Source organism: Curcuma longa, chromosome 2, assembly GCF_044706935.1.
Source record: "Curcuma longa cultivar G26 ecotype Majalengka, Jawa Barat chromosome 2, ITB_CL_G26_1.1, whole genome shotgun sequence".
Lineage (NCBI taxonomy): Eukaryota > Viridiplantae > Streptophyta > Magnoliopsida > Zingiberales > Zingiberaceae > Curcuma > Curcuma longa.
In genome coordinates this window covers 2,565,458-2,584,821 of record NC_133862.1, presented here as the reverse complement: position 1 = coordinate 2,584,821, position 19,364 = coordinate 2,565,458, and the positions used below count along the sequence as shown (strand labels likewise).

The window sequence follows — 19,364 nt, the reverse complement described above, 5'->3', positions numbered from 1 at the left end:
AAATAAAATATTTAAAGATAAATAATCTATAAAAGCATTCTTGTTAAAATGTCAACTTTTGTTATTAGTTGATTATCAGAAGATAGAATGAATTAGTTAGGATTAAAGATTAAACCATACTTAGAAAATTAATTAACAGTTAAAGGGTTTTAAGGTCAAAGATTAATTAGATATATTTTAAATTAATTAAGTACGGTTTAAGTTAAATTGGGGTAAATGTTAAAAGATTAATTCCACCTTTATTTGATCAAATTAGTTAATTCAATTTTGGATTCAAGGATTAATTTATTAACTCCCAGTTTCATCTCACCCAATTTTAGATTATCAAACATATTAGTCCTATAGGTTTAAGTGATATGGTTGTTAATTTTATATTATTTAATATTAATTATGAACCTACAATTATCTAATCTTGTGTTAGATTCATATTTACTTGTAAATCAGTTAAATATATTTTTAAAATTGGTTTCCATGTGGCGAGGCAAAGGTTTTTTAGTTATCGGAGTAATGACCACTTCCTTAGCTAAAATTTTTTAAGAAATTATATATTTAACCTTCTTCTTTGAAATTCTGATTTAATTAGCCCATGTTGAACTAAGATAGTTTTAACCAGTTTCACTAGGTCGATTGCACCAAGTAGAATAATTCAACCTAGAAATGCTTTCAATTAAGTTTTCCTAGCCTACTATCGCCCCAATCCCTTCGTATGCTACATTGTCAAAGTTAGGTTAACTTTCTCTACCTAACCATTCTAATTTAAGCATAAAGATAAACTAATTATGCATTAAAAATAGTGAATCAAGAAATAATGCAATTCATCTAATTACGATGATTTTCTATTGGCTCCCTCTAGATCACCACCTAGATAAGGCCTAGTCAGATAATGGATCTAATCCTTAGGGATCTAATATTAGTTCAGCCCAATTTGATTAGTTAAGCCAGACTTGGGAACCCATGCTTGGAGTCCAAGTTGGTTCCTTTTAACTAAAGACATGTAAGATTTATTTTGATTGTATTTTAGTTTGAATCCAAGTCTGGTTCAGTTGTACATGGCTTGTTGATACTCAAGTAGCATGTCTAAGCTCTTCGATCTGACATCGAACTTTTTCAATGAGCCTTTAAGTTTGTTAACATGACCTTTCATATTAGAATTCTCTTCCTCAAGTTGTTGGACTTGAGTTGAGGTTCCGACTTGAACTTGATCGGTTACCAAACTCATGTTAGACTCCTCCTCGAGGAGTTCAATCTCCTTTAGAAGCAATTTGAATCTGCATGTTGAAATTTTCTAACTTGTGATTTAAGTAGGTGGTTACACTATATAAGTGATTTTCTCTAATTTGAATTTCTTGCAAAATAAATCATAGCCAATTAATCTCCATAAATACCATAATTTAATGCAATTTATAATAAAAACCACAAATTCATCCAAACAAAGAAATAGCCTAAAATCCCTATTTATGATTTGAAATGCGGCCCAAACTGGTCCAATCTAATCCTAATCTATCCGGTAAAAATGCTAGTTATCAATAAGTTACTTTCTACTTGAACTTACATTAGGGTTAGGCCCTTCGAAAACAGATATGGATTCATGGCTTGATATGAACTCAGCTTCAGACTTGGACTCAGTTCTCACCATCATTGCCAAGTGAATGTGATGTTCTTCTTCTTCTTCGGAGGATGAAGAATCGTCCCAAATTGCTTTGAGTGCCTTCTTTGTTTTCTTATTCTTTTTCTTCTTTAGCTTAGGACACTCGGCCTTGAAGTGCCCCTTTTGATTACACTCGTAACATGTTGAATCAAACTTTTGGGTGAAGGTGTCATTCGATTCATCCTTCTTGTTTTGAATCACCTTCTTGATCTCTCATGTGCTGAACCCCTTCTTTTTTTCACCAGTGTCTGGCCGAGGTTAACCAACTTGGCGATGGTCTCATTGTCGTTGTCGAATTCAGACTCTTCTTATTGTGGTACATCTTTGTCTTCTGCTTATTTTCTTTCATCTGTCCTATAAGAGAGTCATACCTTTTCTCGGCTTGGCTTGTGTTAGTTTGTTCATGGAGTTCAAGTTCATAAAATAATTGATCTAATTTAATCTTAGATAAGTCTTAAGAGACCTTGTACGCATTGACTATTGATGCCTACAAGTTGTTTCTTGGGAATGCTCTAAGAGCGTACTTTATTACATTTTGATTTTCCACTATCTGTCTGATTACATGCAGTCCATTGAGGATATTTTGCAATTAGGCATTGAGTTGTCTAGTAGTTTCACCTTGTTGCATGGTTATATTATATAAATTATTTAACACCAAATCTCTCTTGCTTACAATGGTGTCAGGCGCCCTTCATGAAGTTTGATCAACTTGTTCCATAAATCTTATGCGCTAATGAAGGGGCTAATCCGATTGAGTTCCTCCTTGGTCAAGCCATATTGAAGAGTCTGAGTCGCTTTAGCATCAATCGGCTTCTATTTGTTTCTTAATGATTGTTTGGGTCCTTGCAATCCCATGGGACTGCTGTTTGGTTTGGTAGGTAGAGTGGATCTAGTCTGGATAGAGATCCACATTTTCACTTGGGTCTTTAGGTGGAATTTCATATGGCTTTTCCTGTAGTTGAAGTTGTCTCCGATGAAGAGCGGGGATTAAGTTATGCTATAGCCCTCTTAGTGTGTCATTTAATCTTGCACACAAATAAATTAAAAAATAAATATTTTCAAGATTTTATCTTGGATTAGTAGTGTAGAACGAATTTTAAAACTAAAAAAAACTACTAAGTGGTGTTTGCATGAATTTCAAGCAATTATGAAAAAAAATTCATTAAAAGAGGTGATTGTATCAATTTCGACTACGAGTTTAAAAATTAAAAAAATAAGCTTGGTTGGTGGTTGCACCAATTTTGAGCACTCTCACTTTAATACCAATTGTAAGAGTGATGCATGCGATAGACAAGTGGGGAGGTTGAATATCATGCTTTGAATGCATTCAAAAATCATTTAATTTAAAACATGTGCAACGGAACATAAAGAAAGAGACACAGTTCTTTTTTTACATGGTTCGTAGTCTCGTGGCTACTACTACAAGGCTTGCAGTCACGTTTGGTGTTTCTGTGTCTTATTCTATTTTTATTCCGCTGTGTTTGTTTTACTCGTACGATTCTGAAATGAACGAAATAGCCGTGAGCGCTATTCACCCCCCCTCTAGCGCTTTCGATCCAACAACGTTGACTGCTTTCGTTGGGCAATCACTATTAGCGTTTTCTCAAAAGAGAAGAAGGTTCATTTTTTTTACAAAGATAGAGTTTGGTAACAACTTTACCAATCCTTAGAATATTAAATCACAAATAGAAATGAGTGCAAAAATCAACATAACTAACTAAGTGTTACCAAATACTAGGCTTGTTTGAGCTTGTAGTGGCGTCGCGGCGTTGTTGCGTCATTGAAGCTTGTGCGCAATGTATCGAAGCTTGGGAAGCATGGAGAACTTTGAAATTGAGTATAGAAATCTATGTTTGAGGCTTTGGTTGATAGCTTCTTTTATAGATGACTCTGAGCATCTGGATCTACTTCTGGGCACCTCTACTAAAGCCTATCTAATCCAACCTCATCGATGAGTTAGCCACCCCCGAACGCTTGGAACCCTTCTAGGCTCCTGGATTGCTGATGTGTCAACCACTCGATGAAACTTTTTCCAACTATGACTTATCAATCTCCGAGTGCCTGGACCTGCTTCCGAGCACATGAACCAATCTGAGCACTTGGAACCAATCCGGGCGTCTAGAATCCTCAAGTCCGACCAACTTCTAAATTGTATTCCCTACATCACAATGTTAGCACAAACAAATAATTATAAGTATTATTGACAACTCTCCAGTTGTCCAGTTTCAACTTTTGATTTTTCATAAAATCTTAAGTTGGACCAACACCTACTACTCTCTTTTCTAGAGTATGTCCTCACTACTCTATTTGGGAGAGTTCACTTGGTGCCAAACCTTGGTCCACCCAACCTATTTGGACTTTTGCTTAGCTTTAATCTTGACCCTCGGGACTTTCTGCTAGACCTTAGGTCCTTGACCTATATAGTCTTCCTACCTAGTGTCCTTGACCCCCAGGGCTTCCTGCCTGGTGTCCTCGACCCCCATGGCTTTCTGTCTAACATCCTGGATCTGCCAAGACTTTTTGCTCAGTCCTTCCTACCAAAACTTTCTAGCCTTTAGCTAGGACTTTTCTGATTGTGCTCCCTGCATACTTAATTAAGCTCATTAATTCACAATATAATATTAACTTTGAATCCTTTGTCATTATCAAAATACACGTTCGATTATCTGGTGTTCCCTGCACCAATACTATGTCTACTGTTTTCCTCATTAATTACAACTGACATTGATTTCCGTAGCTAAGGATGTTAGTGTTATTTAAAAAATCTTTCTCATTTGGATAATATTGTCATTTCTTTTAATAAACATATTGCTAAATTACATATTGCATAAAGAAATGAAATTGAGTATATGTTGGCAATGAGAAAACGTGATTCTGAAAGTGAGGCTAATCAGATTGGTAATTTACAATGAGCAGGAGTTACTCGTTGGAGTTTTCACTATGACTCAGAAAAAACTTGATAGGTATGTATACTGCAACGTGTAAAATTTTTGAAGTTTTTAATGACTATTCTCCAAATGGAAGAGCTATGATTGAAGTTTGAGGGATTTACAAAAATATGACAAGCTTTGAATTTGTGCTCATTATGCACGTAATGAATACAAGTATGAGAACAACAGATACTCTTTGTCAAATTCTTCAAAGAAAAACTCAATACATTTTAATTATTATTATATTTGTCTCTACTACCAAAATTAACCTTCAAAAAAGGTAGATTCGCCACCTTAACGACCCCCTAGAGTCGGCCCCACGGGTATGGAGAGAGGTAAATTTAGATACACAGGCAAGAGACGCATAGTGGGGACCAAAATTAGCCTTCAAAAACTTAGAGAATGTGGATGGGAAAATTTTTTTCATAAAGTTAAAGATTTTTGTTCGAGAAATAAAATTGATGTGCCTAACCTTGATTGTCTATATAAGATCGATCATTCTCGTCAACAAACTATAGTTGAGCATCATTACCATTTTGATGTTTTTAATATAGCAATAGATTTCATCTTGATGATGTTAAATACTCAATTCAATGAGCTATCAGTAGAACTTCTTTCTTTTAGTACAATTTTAGATTCTAAAATTCATTTGACTCAATTAACAATAATGATATTTGCAAATAGAGGTGGAGCCAGAGGGGGGCAGGTGGGGGCCACCGCCCCCTAGCTTTTTGATTTTCATTAAGATATTTGTTCAGAATGTTTTTTGAAATAAATTACTAATATTTTAATATATTTATTTTAAAATTAATAATTAATTATTAAATATTTAAAATGTGGCCCCCTCTCGTGGAAACCTGCCTCCGCCCCTGTTTGCAAACTTGCAATGAAGTTTTATCTTGAAGATTTCACATATCAAGGCATTGTTACTTTAGGGTATAAATTGATACATTATAAACTTGATGTGATGCAGAATTTGAAGGTTTCTATACTAGTTGAGTTGTATCAACAATTGACTGAGAGTGGACGATCAAAGGTTTATGTTATATTGACTAAATTGATTCATCTTGTTTTGACGTTGCTTGTTTCTACCGCTACTATTGACTGTGCATTTTCAGTAATAAAACATGTGAAGACAACACTTCATAATAAAATGGAGGATGACTTTTTTGAAAATTGCTTGGCACTATATTGAACAAGATTTATGTAAGGGTATAAATATATATTCTATTATAGATAAATTTTATATTTCAAAATATCATATGGTACAACTTTGTTGAATAGTATAATATAATGATTTTTTTGTTATATATATAATTTATTATATATTTTTGATAATAATATATAATTTATTATATTAAATTCAAACTCCACTCTAATTCTTAGATCCGCATCTGATCATTAGTGAGAGGAGTTTGGGCCTGATTACTAACGAGGGAGGGGAAAAATGTGGGATTACCAATGACTACCAAGGAAATGATCGATGTATATCTTTTTTATTGCAAATATATTTTTAAGAGATCGCGGAAGAGGAAAAGTAGCTTGGATTAAAAATATAAGATATTGACGTGGAAGAGAGAGTAGTTTGATTTTAAAAAATAAAATATATAATTAAAAATAAATAAATATTTTTTAAATATAAATAATATTAAAATATTAAAATTGTCGAGAGCCCTAATAAAATATGCCCCTAGCGCTTATGCCTGGAGCAGACCAGATCTACTTCAACCATAAAAATGAGAAAGATTTGGATTATCAACTAATTTAATTTAGTATTGGCTCTACTAGAGATAATAAGAAAATATTTATTCAAGATAAAATTTAAAAGCAACTCAATATGGCATATATATTTTTTAATGATATAAATTGATCAAACTTTAATTTAATAAATAAATAAAGATCTTTACAAAAGGTTAATAAAAATTTTATTGAGAAAACTAAGTTTTTTATTAAAAAATGTTATTTTATAAAAATAAATTATACTATTAATTTATAAAAAGGATTAAAACAGGGGCGGATCCAGGATTTCATATTTGGGAGGTCATATAATGAAAACGATATACTCATTTGAATCCAAAAATTGTCCAAAGATACATATCAAGGACCTAAGTACAACCTTAATCAATTAAATAATTAAAAAAAAGAATAACTAAATTACATTTATAATCCTTAGCACAAAAATCTAACATAGCATAATACTGAAAAGCTGGTTCATTTGCTCTCTTCCTTTGAAAAAATTTATCAATCGTTTTGATTTTCCCCATTTGAAACATTTAATACTGAAAAGCTGGAATTATTTCAAATATGTGAATAATAATTAATAACAATAATATTAAATCAAATATTAAGTTAGTGAATAATAACAACATAAAAAATATCAAACTTTTTATCATTTCATCAAATATTAAAATAGCAATTCCAACTTTAACTAATAAACCATTTAGACACTTTAATTTCTAAACTCATAAGATTTGATTAAAATGCCTAAGACTAAAATTAATCATTTTATAAAAGAAAAATACAAAATTAAGGAATCTAAAAAAGAAAAACAAATAAAATCAAGCAATATAAATCATAATAGTGTATAAATCTATGGCTTGTACAATAGAAGGACAAATTAACATGTATCATCAAAACCCCAAGGACTAAAATCAATTCCAGCTTTCTAATGTCAACAGTTAATACATACGATAAATTATAAATGTCAAATTGTCGGATGTTACGATTCTACATTCAGGACCTAAATTTAGCTTTCTTTCTATGCTGTAGGAGTTCTCAAAGGCCTCTCGTGGCAATGAGAGTCATGATAGACTTTCAATTAACAGCATGATTGGTTAATTAATAATTCACAAGAAAAGATTTCTGTTAAGTTGAAAAGCTTTGGGATTGTTAATTCCTAGTGGTCAATGAATGGATGCATTGTAATGTAGCACAAAGAAATTCAAATTCATTCACGATCTGCATTATATTGTTTCACTAGCCATTTAATTTCGATGGATGAAGGAAATTACGGACCTTACATAAAGAGCAGAGTTCTTCTGCATAACCACCAAATGTGGATACTGGCAGTGTGGCATTTATACAAGCAACTGCATTGTATCCTGGAGTTCTTCCAACAATGCGATCTCGCAAACCATCCAACTCCCTTTTCGTAACATACGTCTTGTAATCCTAACAGAACTTGAAAATTAACAACAACCATCAATATGATACCGAATGTCATAAGAGCATGAGAGCAAATCGATCAAAAAGCATATTTTACAGCAGTTCATATATGAGAAGAGCCAACAAATTGAGCTGCTCATTTCCGATTCTCACCTCGATACCAAAGGACTCATTGAACTTGTAGAAGGTGCGGGTTGAGGCGGAGGCAGCCCACAGCTTGTCGTCCGAGACAGCTTCCCTCACGAAGAGAGAACCCCACCAGTCAAATTTCAACCTTTCTTGCTCGCATAGGTGGGAGGATGTGGATCGGACGTCCACGCGACGACCAGGGGGCGTCCGGTGAGTTCCCGTCTCCTCCGAGGACAAGAAGAGGGTTTGGGGCGAATCATCTCCTGTATTCTAAGAGAAGATGAATCGGGAATATGGCATCCATCCGTGCACCTCTGCTTCCTCGAGAAGATCGAGCTTGTCCCTGCGGGCGTCGAGCAGGCGCTGCACGGCCTGGCCTTGGGAAGACATGCGCACGCGGCGCGCCCGGACGCGCACCTGCACTCGGACCAGCGCCTGCGTGGTCGTAGCGTACGTGGACTGGGGGGCCATGGCCCCCCTGGGTCCCTTACTACATCCGCCACTGGATTAAAATGTTCTAAGTTAATATAATTCGTTTTTAATAACATTTTATTAACTTTATTCGGTAAAATGTAATTTTTTATATGTAAAATAAATGAATATATAAATAAAATTATTTAAAAACTCAAACAAATTGAATTTTGATTAGTTCAACTAGCTAGAAATGCGAAGATTTGGGTTATCAATTAATTTAATATATAACTTAATTTTAAGACAAAATTTAAAAATAACTCAATATGACTTATATATATAATAGGGTAATATAAATTGATCAAAATGTTATAATTTGTAAAGAAAATTACCTTTATACCTTAAAAATTATTTTTTCACAAACAAATTACAAGTATTTTTAATATTAACTTTATAACTGATATAAGCTTTTAATTAATTAACACAAATAATACACATATCCTTTTACGAGATGAGGCATTTCTTCCACAACAAATCAGACGTACAATTTAAAGAGCAAACGAGTGAACACAATGAATTCAAAGAGCGAAGGAACTCTTAAAAACAACAAATTAAGCAAGCATTTAGCGCTAAATTAGTAAATAAATAAACATATCGCTCAACTGCTGACTTTGGAGCTGCAATCGGCGGCCACCATGCCGCCGGCGAACAGAGCCACTCGGATATCGCACGCCGTGAAGACCGAAGCCCGCCGACGGAAGATGCGCACCACCCTCACCCTCCCCCGCAAGCTCGTCGACGACTGCAGCGCCAGTGCCCCCGCCGCCACGTCGCCGGCGAACCTGCGGTCGGCCGCCATGGCCGCCACGTTCAGCACTGGCTCCGTCCTCACCGTCTCCGTGGAGCGTGCGCCAATGTCCCCCGCCTCCACCGGGGCCTGGCCCACCAGCGCGCCGCGGTAGAACACCAGGGTGGTGCCGACGTCGTAGTCGAAGCTGGCGAAGTTGGGGTTGCGGACAGCGACGTCGACGTCGAGTGAGAGGTTCAGGCGGAAGTTGGGGGGAGGCTGGAACTGGATTTGGCGGAGGCCGACGAAGGCGAATTCGACCCGGGGGTCGCGTGGGCGGAGGACGGCGAAGTAGACGGCCGCGAGGGCGACGATGAGGAGAAAGAGGACGACGAGGCAGCAGAGCGCCACCGTCGCCGGGGCACTTCTGGAACGCTTGATTCCGATCATGGTTAGTGGCGATGAGGTTTAAGTTTTGTGATAAGGCTTCAGTGGTGTGTGTGTTAGACAAGTTGGAGAGGATAACTGAGAATTTTGATGCATAATTCGTTGAATATTATCGAAAAGGCTTTATAATGCGGCTGTATAACGGCCTTCAACAATATATATGCACCAAACAGACTGTCTTGTACTTGAACTTACTGATACACTGATGCCTCGACAAGGTGGGGGTGGTTCTTGATGATAGGCCAAGATGTAACTAAATTTTCTAGGAACACAAAGGGAAATTAACTGGTGTAATTGATATATTTGATCTTGAATTCAACCAGAAACAGTGCAGACATGTTATATTTTATTTGATTTGGCCAGAAACGAAACAATATGAATGTTTCTGGTCATCATGCTAGAAAAAAAAAAACCACACCCATCAAAAACATCTGGACCAAAAGTATGGATACAATTTTGAAGTCTTACAGTAGCATGAGACTCAAACCAACACCTTTTATAACTCAAACCGACACGGCGACAATCCATCTGGAGTCACAGCAAACTGTAGTCAGATCACACTGTTCCAAGCACATAAGATATCATCAAACCTAATATATAGATATAGTAGATATGAAGTCTTGATGCAACTTGAGCATTTGGTTACTCAGAACCCATGTATTTTGATGTGCTCCTTCTTCACGATGCCGGCCTGAACCAGGAAAGTGGAAACGTTCTTACGCTGATCGCCCTGAAGTTGAATGACCTGCGCCATGCCATCGAGTATAGGTTTCAGGCGGCAAAAGATGTGATACGAAGGTGATGTGCGAGTAGCTTAGAATGAATATGAAACCATACCTGGCCCAGCTCTGGGTCCTGAACCACAGTACCATTACAGCAAAACTCCTTTTTGAGGTCCTTGAGGATTTTGCTATAGCTGAACTCTTTCCGTAGTCCTTGAACAGTTGTCAAGCTCTTTCTGCCATTTCGTTGCTGGATGCGGATGTGTACGTACTCCTTTGTGCCAGCACCAGAGTCGTCAGCATTTGCCTCAGCAAAAGGATCTGAGGTCGAATAATCAGGCATAAAAATATGTGTTGTGTATATAGTATGCTATGCACAACAGCACAAGCAATGAATTGCATAGCAAATTTGGGTAAGCACAATAGTGAATGACTGAGAGAGATCTTAGAGAACATACCGAATGCAGCTGGGATCTGGTCGTCAAGATCAGACATGAACACTTGGTCTTTAAGATTCACAAGTTTCACTGGCTGCTATGTAAGGATGCTTCAAGTCCAAACACTGAAAATATGATGATTGGAGCATAAATTGATGCTAAAAATAATTGTACAAAGGAATGCACTCTTAATACAATATCAAAATAGCTAAGAGAATTTTGCAATAATATTCAAGACAGTATATGCTAAAATTAGGAAATATTATCTTGAATACCAATATTAAAAATGATAAGAAGAGAATTTTGCAATGATATTCAAAAAAATTTGCGAAGATGAATGTCAAGATGGGCATGTGAAGTCACTAGAAACGATAAAGTTAGGATTATATGAATATGGTCAAAGATAACAAATAAATTCTATATTTTAATAAAAGATGTAGAATCGAAGTTGCAAGGGATAGATGGAGAGCTAAAATAACTCTAGTCAACAAAAAAGAAGTATTTATTATTTAAGATATCTAAGTAATATTAACAATGTAGTCATGCATAGAGTTCAATAGAGGGTTAAAAGCCAACCCCAGGTTTAGCAAATTCTCTCTATTTTGTTTAAGGAAAATGAATACAAGAATCTGTAAAAAAGAACTATGCAAATGACAATCCCACAAAAACCATAAATTTGCTTGAGAAGATTTGGGGAGGTATAGGAACACAAGCCCACTAAATGTAATTCCCAATATATCCACATCCCTATAAATCTAGATATGACCTTGAGTTCAAGTCCAGGCTAACATCCCTATAAATATAGAATGTCAAAGAAGAACCACTCAAACTACCATTATGCATGTTACTAGATGATTGGACAAATTTTCAAGTTATAAAGTAGACTCCTTGTACAAACAAGTTGAGAGTTGAGATGCCAAGATCAGTATTTGAAGTGGTTCCTCAAATAAGACTCTGATAAAAACTGGACCTCTAAAATTTATTGCACTCAAGAAATCAGCAACCACTCACTTTCCATCGCTGATGCATCAGCTTGCTTTCCAACAAATCATATCCTAATTTGTTAATTACACAACCCACTTACACAAAAAAGATCTTCAATGGTTTCAGAATGGCATATCATTGGAAAGAAATAAAATAATAGAGGGTTCTCATCCGAAGGCCATAAGATAATTAAATCAGTAAAATTCACAACAGAAACACAGGAAAATCATGGTTTCAGCTGACTAACATTGGAAATAAATAATAGAAGGTTCTCATCTTAGGATCATAAGAAAATAAGATCATTAAATTCACAACACAACCGCAGAAGAATAACTTGTAAGAACTGGTTTCAGAATGACTAATCATTGGAAAGAAATAATATAAGGTTCACATCTGAGAACCACAAGATAATTAGATCCTTAAAAATCATAACAGAGCCCCAGAAGAATGAATTGTAGGAACCAGTTTAAATAATGCTCCCTGTCAAATTAAAGGAAAAAAATTGAAAATTTCCATAAAGAACAAAACGAATCGTCCAAGAATATTAGGGGAACTGCAAAAACAAATGATTCTCACAGTGACACACAAGAAATTAGTTTATTGCAGCAATCTGATAAACGAACAAAAGATGCTTAATACATCAAGCAAGATCTTGCCTTTCCTCGTTTTTTATCCCCAAATCGAACACCTTAAAGTAACATTAACTTTGAATCATGGCCAAACAACAAATAATGCAAAACAATATCTATGCTCGTAACGAAATTCGCCCAAAAACGCAAATTCGAACTTGCACAGATACACGAGCGATTGTTTACCAGATGCAGCGGTCTGATTCACGAATAAACAAGATGTTAAATACACCAACCAAGATCTTACCTTTATTCGTTTTATCAATATCCGCAAAGAAATTCCCCCAAGAAAACGCAAAATAAACGAACATCGAAGAAACGAGCAGACCATCGTTGATTAACCCATACACGGAAAATAATTCCACAAAAAACAACGAAACAAAAGCAGAAACCCACCAACGAAAGACGATCTCGCCTAGTAGGAGTCGATAGGAACAGATCCCCAACCGTCGGCCCTTCACGATCAAGAAACCCCGATGTATTCGACAATCTTCTCCACCGCTACTGTTGCACAATAAAAAGAGGGCGGAGAAGAAAAGAAGGGCAGAGAAGAGAAGAGACGAGAAGACCCCTATTTATTGTTTTATTTATTGGATATTCGTCTATGCGCCCTTTTCCTTATCTACGAGCATAATCACGTGTCCGGTCTACGCATCTAACGGTACAGATGTCAGACACAGGCGATGGAGGATCAAGATTAAGCCGCAAAGAGAGACGCCCCGTGCGGGTGCCCTTTCGCGCGGCTCCTATTGGATGACAGTGCGAAATTGACGGCGCAGATTAAGGCAATCTCACGCATCAATTTGCGTGCGCGGAGACCGGCACGCGAGCTTTGACATTTTCTGCTATTATTTATGCGTCATATTATTCAAGGGCATCCCCCCTCTGCGTCGGATACAAACGATCTGCATTCACAATCTATAATTCTTGGCGAGGCAAACGGCCGATCGATAGACACTGAAATGATCCCAAACAGGAGGAACTTTGTCCCTTGTTTGATGATCTTCCTCAAGCGAGAAACCTCGCGAGGCCAACCTTGTACCCAGTGAGGTTGACGTCTTGCTGCACTTGCTGTCTGTACTCCCCGAAGCTGAACTTTCTGTACTTCGCCGGCTCTGCATTGCTCTGGATCATCGTCTCCTGGGAAGGGCACACAAAGTAGGCCGTGGAGAACCTCTCCTGGTACTTGTTCGACACCACTCTGTGCTCCACGCTCTTGTAGAGGCCATTGCTCCATGCCTGCATTCCGTTCTTGTTTAACTACCGGCATCGATCGAGGAAACGGGGAGTCGAATTCAGCGAGGAGTTGTTGCTTATTAATCACTACCTGGAAGAGATCGCCGATGTTGACGATGAGCGTGTTGGGGTTGGGCTTGACGGTGAACCACTTGCTGCCCTTCTTCAGCTGGAGACCGGTGACTCTGTCCGGGCAAAGAATGGTGATGAAGTCACTGTCCGTGTGCGGCACGAGGCCGAAGACTTGGCTAGGCACCGGGCATGGCGGATACCGGTTCAGGCGAAGGTAACACGTGCTACGCGTGCAGTTGTCTTTGATGTGTGCGCTGTCGCGGCCTATTCCTTCTGCAAGCGCGTCGAGCAGCTGGTTCGCTAGCTCCGACATCGCTGAAGAGTACTTCTCTATTATGTCTCTGTGCAGTGAAGGAGAGAAACCAGTAAAAAAGAGTTTTTTTAAAAGGAAAAGTTGAGACGAAAATGGCTTGATTATACTTGCAGTTGCTGCTTCGGGGAGTGGATTTGTTGGAAGAGGATGAAGAAAGGGGAATGTGATAGGCCTCCGACCATGAGAGCTGGCGGAGGCACGTGGCGGACGGCGTGCCCCAGCGGTAGCTGTCGTCAGCGAAGTCGAGGAGCCTCCCTCCGGACTTTTTCTTGAACGGCTGCCGGAACATCTTGGCCTGCTCCTCCCGGAGCCTAGCCATCAGCTTGGCCGGCACGCCGTGGTTCACGATCTGGAAGAAGCCCCAGTCTGCGGCGGCGGCCGCGATGTCGCGCTTGCACCGCTCGGCCTCGAGCTCGTCGCCGTGGAGACGGCCGAGGTCGATGAAGGGGAGGTTGCAGTAGTGGTGTTCCTCTGCCGCCGCCGCCGCCGCCTCGGCCTCACAACAGCCTTCGAATAGATTCCTGTAGGTGGTTAAGAATGGAGGACAGGAAGAATCCTCCATTGGAATTGCAGTAGTTTCACTGGGAACAACAGCTGCCTGAAAGAAAACGATCCAATCAAATAGGGAAACAGAATCAATGAATTAAGCAGAACAGGAGCAACTAAAATCATGAAATGAAGAGGATTTTCTTGAGAATTTAATAGAGCTGCCAATTGGCATTGGGTAATCAATCCAAATTGTATGTGCAGTTGATTGCGAAATAGAAATGATTGTTTAAGATTTTAAGAGCTACAGTTCGAAGTCTAGAACTCAACTCCATGACAGGAACTTGCATATACCAGAGTCGAGCTCTGTGCATGAATTCTTGCTCTCGTGTAGAAAAATAAACATGAAAAAAAAAGAAGAAATAGACAAAACTATTTTTCATTTTGATCCAGAGGAAAAAAACAGAGGACTAAGAAAGCATTGATTTTGAGAGGTAGATGCTGAGAATTAGGCTGGTGAGAGACAAGAAAGCATTGGATTTGGGGAAGAAAACATCAGCGTCGGATTGTGTTGTGCTGGTTGGTGTGCGTATCGATCGGCATCATCGATGGCGACAAAACCGCATAAGCTTCTTCTCCGTGCGTTCGGAGCATACGGTTGTCGCCCTTCGTTTCCGCCGATCGGTTTCACTACTTTGGCTTCTTCCGTTGACGCAGCCGCAGCGGCGACGATGACGACGACGAGACGCGTCGTGGGAACTGAAGGTCGCGGGCACGGCAGCGACGCCTCCACTCCCTCTTGTTGCCTTCTCACAAGCAACGCCACAAGGCCTGCTAGCCACTGCCAGTGACCCCTCCCCACGCTATAAATAAACAAAATATGCCTTAATAATTCAAAAAAATAATAATAATTACTTCGCCACTTCAACATCGAGTTTCTAAATCTCTCCATTACTTCAAAATTTCAAAGCAACTAAACTCATTGTCATTCTAAACAAAAAAGAAAAGAGTCAGCGTTCAAAAACAGAGCAGGAGCTTCTACTCAGAACGCAATGCACCGAGTGCAAACATGATAGAAAAGAACTCATACATATACCTGAATGAATGAATGAATGAATGGATCTTACGTACCTGAGTCTCCAACACCATTGTCGCGAAGCACTCGGCCTTCTCCTCTGCTTCAGCCTTCAGTCCTCCTCGAGGTTGTGCAGCGCAAGGAGCGTCGTCGGTCAATATATACACAGCGCGGACTGAGCAGGTCGGCAACGAGCAGCAATGTGGCCGTACGTCGTCAACTACACGCTCTGCCCGCGGCAATAGCATGCGATCGATGGATCTAGATGATCTGCAGAAAACTGGATAAAATAAATGCTGAATTATTATTTATTATTATTATTATTATTATATATCTGCAGATTAATGAAGATTATGATTGTTTTCTGTCATTAATCTTTGCTGCGTTGCGGCTTGCGGGAGGAGGGCCGTTGTGTATGTTTTGCTTGCTGGGTCTTGCTTCCTACCTACTCGGTCCCTCCCTTTTACTGGTTCATTTAATTTGTTTCTGCAGGCCTCAGAATTGTCCATCTCATGGCCAGTGCCTTCTTTTCTACAAGTTTCTTATTCTTTAATTTGTTCGACTTGTTTTATTCGAGATATGTAATTAAGGAGAATTACGTATTTACTATTGAGATATGTAAAGATAAAAATGAGATGCTAACTGTCCATCAAAGTTGAAGAAGAACTCATACACTGAATTAAACCCCCTAGTGAAAAAGTATTATACTCCAATACTTTACTAGCTATATATTATACTCTTTTCACATGTGTAGTTGCACTTCAATTTACTATTTGTAATTACCTCGTACTTTATTATACATTATGGACTAGTGTGGATTTGTTTGTGTTTGGAGCTCGACATAATCTAATGATTCACATGTCTTCGATATTAATGCTATGTCGAAGTAAAGAACTAAAAACACACAATCTGGTTTAGAGTCTTCTAAATCTAAGACTTCAAACTCATATATCCCCTTAACTTCAAAGCCAAAACAGTGTTATATATATTTAAAGTGCAAGTTACACACGTACGTATATATGTGTTGTGCGTATATATATAGCAATTTAAGAGACATAAATTATAATCCATACAAGCATTTGCATGCTCAAGGGACTACACTAGCTAGCTACAGAGAGTTAATTATATATGGAGCTAGGCACAAAGTAATTAAGAGACATGCAGTATCCAAGTTAGAATGAACATACTTGGGATTGATTGAGGCAGCTGCAGTAGTAGTCGCGAATGCAATGCGACGAAGGGCCGGGGGAGCTTCAAATTACATTCTAGTGCAGAGGCAGAAGCGGCTAGTGGACATATATATCCAATCCCTTCAGCTCTCGCGTGTCTGGTCCTCAAAAAGAACACGTTCACCAATAGATTATCAAAAGATTTTTGTAGCACACTTTGCGCCAACCATCATCATTGGCAATGTGCTGAAATAATTATCTAGCTAGGCATCTCACAGGACAGGAGCAACCAAAGATCATTAACCATATATCTAGCATACCATTTCTGCAGAAACCATATATACGTATACATTGAAAGGGGGAGAGTGCAGATTATAATATTGTACTGTTCCGTACACAGTCAATTGGTTCAGTTACAGTATGGAGTTAATTTAATTGTAATGAAAAGAAGCTTGGAGAAGGTGGTGGCTAGCTGAGCCATGCCCTGGCGAGAGACATGGATTGAGCATGCAGCAGTAGCACTGGAAGAACTGTTGGGGAGTGAGTCGGGAGTAAGTGTGGTTTGCATGTCGGCATGCATTGGAAGTGTGGAAGAAGAGAGCAGAAGAGAGAAGAAGGTTGACCAGACTGACGTGCATGAAGAGGAGTGATGTGATTGGTTGGGCAAGGAATGGCTGTGCCTGCAGCTACGTTGGCAGCCAACCGGCACACATATAATTAATCGCTAGCTCGTCCTCACGCACACCTTCCTTTCCGCTTTCTTTCTTTCTGCACGGCCACCCTGGTGGTCCATGCTGACTCACTGTGTGCACAACTGTGGTACGCCATTAATAGAATCAACCCTAAACGCATTAATTCATACTTAAAATGATTAGGAAAGATATAGTTTATAATGCATATCGTACAACTTTGAGATATTTTCTTTGATATTATCTTATTTTATTTTATTTTTTTAAATAGTGAATATAATATCTATAATTCGTTAATACTCTTATAACATATACTCATTACTTTTCTAATTAGTAGTCATTTAAATATATAATACTCTTATAACATATACAATATTAACACTTGTCTCAATAACATCTTGTAAAAAGTGAAGAGGAAATTAAAAATGAATTGCAATGTGAAAATTTAATTAAATTGCAATAATTGAAAGAATTTAGCTAAGTTCACCAAAAAATTGAATTGTTATAAAATAGTTCAAAAACTTTCCCTAGGGAACATGAATTGAGCATTAGAAGAGGAATAAGTTATCATATTCAAAGACTGATATACATATACAAGACAACATGAACAAAACACTTACAAAATCAAAATTATTCAAGGGAACACTTTAGAGATCAAGAATGATTGTCGAATCAAAGACTTGTCATGAGTAGTGACCCTCCACAACCCTTTTATGGTGAATTGTCAACGAATAAATTGAGGCATTGATCTTATCTTATTGAGACTTACATCAATCAAAATCATCATGACAATCATTGATAATGATAATCGTTAACCATTGATCAAATTTTTAATCAATATCTATAAATTTGAGTCCTTAAGTTAACCTAGAAGAAGTCCATGGTTGATATAGGGAAAAAATATCCATTTAAAAATTCGACTTCAAAAGTTCTAAGAATTTCAAATATTTGCTCAACCAACGCAAAAGCTTAGGTCAACCCACTTTTAAGAAGGTGGCCAAATGACAACTTTAAAACCTTTTGAAGCTTACTAATCAATTCACTAAAAAAAAAAACCATGAAATAGCGACGGAATTTTATTCCGTCGCTAATAATAAAATCTGCGATGGATAAATAATTCCATTATTAATTAGCGACGAAGAGTTTAATTCCGTCGCTAGTTAGCGACAGATATTTTAATTCCGTCACTAATTAGTGATGGATATTTTAATTCCGTTGCTAATTAATGATGGGATTAATTATCCGTCGCTAATCTAACTTGACTAGCGACGGAAGTAAAATATCCGTCGCTAATTAGCAACAGAAATTTACTTCCGTCGCTATAATCGCGATTTAGAATTGGATCGATCTCGATTTTTCTTCTCTGCGCGTTATTTCTCTCTGCGATCTCCGTTTGACGTTCTTTCTCTCTCGGCGAAATCGCGGTCCCTCCAGCTCTCCCTCAGGTGCTCTCCCTTCACCTCTCCCTTCGGCGCTCTCCCTCCGGCGCTCTCCCTCCGCCTCTCCCTCCGGCGCTCTCCCTCCGCCTCTCCCTCCGACGTTCGAACGCTCGGTATCGCTCCTCAGCGTCGCTCCGGCAGATCTTCAGCGTCGCTCCGGCAGATCCTCGCGGTAAAGTCTCCTCCGGCAAAATCTCCTCGCGCCATTTTTGCTCCGGCACAATCTCCTCCGGCAGATACTCTCGGCTTTCTCCCCAAAGGTAACCCCTCTGGCCATTTTTGACTGCCGGCACAGTCTCCTCCGACAGATAGTAATTAACTTTTAGAATTAATTTTTAGAATTAATAAGCTTGATTTAGTTCAAATTTAGGGTTGGTACGTGGTTTAGTTAAAATTTAGGACTTGATTTAGTTCAAATTTAGGGCTTGATTTAGTTCATGCATATGACTAGTATTTCATGCCATCAGATTTCAAATGGAACTTGGTAGTAATTGTCAGACGCATACATGTATGTGATGAAGCATGAGTTGTATGCCTCAGTTGGTGGTCTGATGACGAGAGAGATGAGAATATGGAACCTTCTATTATTATTTGAA

General features: G+C 38.3%; 3 protein-coding genes across 4 annotated transcripts; all 3 read right to left on the bottom strand.

Moving 5' to 3' along the window:
• Nucleotides 1-8,810: 8,810 nt before the first annotated feature.
• On the bottom strand, nt 8,811-9,601 carry LOC141815436 (late embryogenesis abundant protein At1g64065-like). The gene has a single exon (XM_074703386.1). It carries the CDS (start codon nt 9,518-9,520, stop codon nt 8,942-8,944), a length of 579 nt encoding a protein of 192 aa, XP_074559487.1. The 5' UTR covers nt 9,521-9,601; the 3' UTR covers nt 8,811-8,941.
• Nucleotides 9,602-9,831: 230 nt separating this feature from the next.
• LOC141821253 (protein translation factor SUI1 homolog 2-like) lies at nt 9,832-12,844 on the bottom strand. The gene is made up of 4 exons (XM_074708658.1): nt 12,686-12,844; nt 10,698-10,801; nt 10,355-10,560; nt 9,832-10,262 (listed from the first exon to the last, which is right to left on the bottom strand). Exons 2-4 carry the CDS (start codon nt 10,732-10,734, stop codon nt 10,164-10,166), a joined length of 342 nt encoding a protein of 113 aa, XP_074564759.1. The 5' UTR covers nt 10,735-10,801; nt 12,686-12,844; the 3' UTR covers nt 9,832-10,163.
• Nucleotides 12,845-13,046: 202 nt separating this feature from the next.
• On the bottom strand, nt 13,047-15,593 carry LOC141821917 (gibberellin 2-beta-dioxygenase 8-like). Of its 2 annotated transcripts, none has more exons than XM_074709302.1 (4): nt 15,528-15,593; nt 14,018-15,259; nt 13,617-13,938; nt 13,047-13,528 (listed from the first exon to the last, which is right to left on the bottom strand). In XM_074709302.1, exons 2-4 carry the CDS (start codon nt 14,470-14,472, stop codon nt 13,298-13,300), a joined length of 1,008 nt encoding a protein of 335 aa, XP_074565403.1. In that variant the 5' UTR covers nt 14,473-15,259; nt 15,528-15,593; the 3' UTR covers nt 13,047-13,297. The 2 variants fall into 2 exon arrangements, with proteins under 2 accessions (XP_074565403.1, XP_074565402.1); XM_074709301.1 differs by having other exon boundaries at nt 14,018-14,508; nt 15,528-15,584.
• Between the last annotated feature and the right edge of the window lie 3,771 nt (nt 15,594-19,364).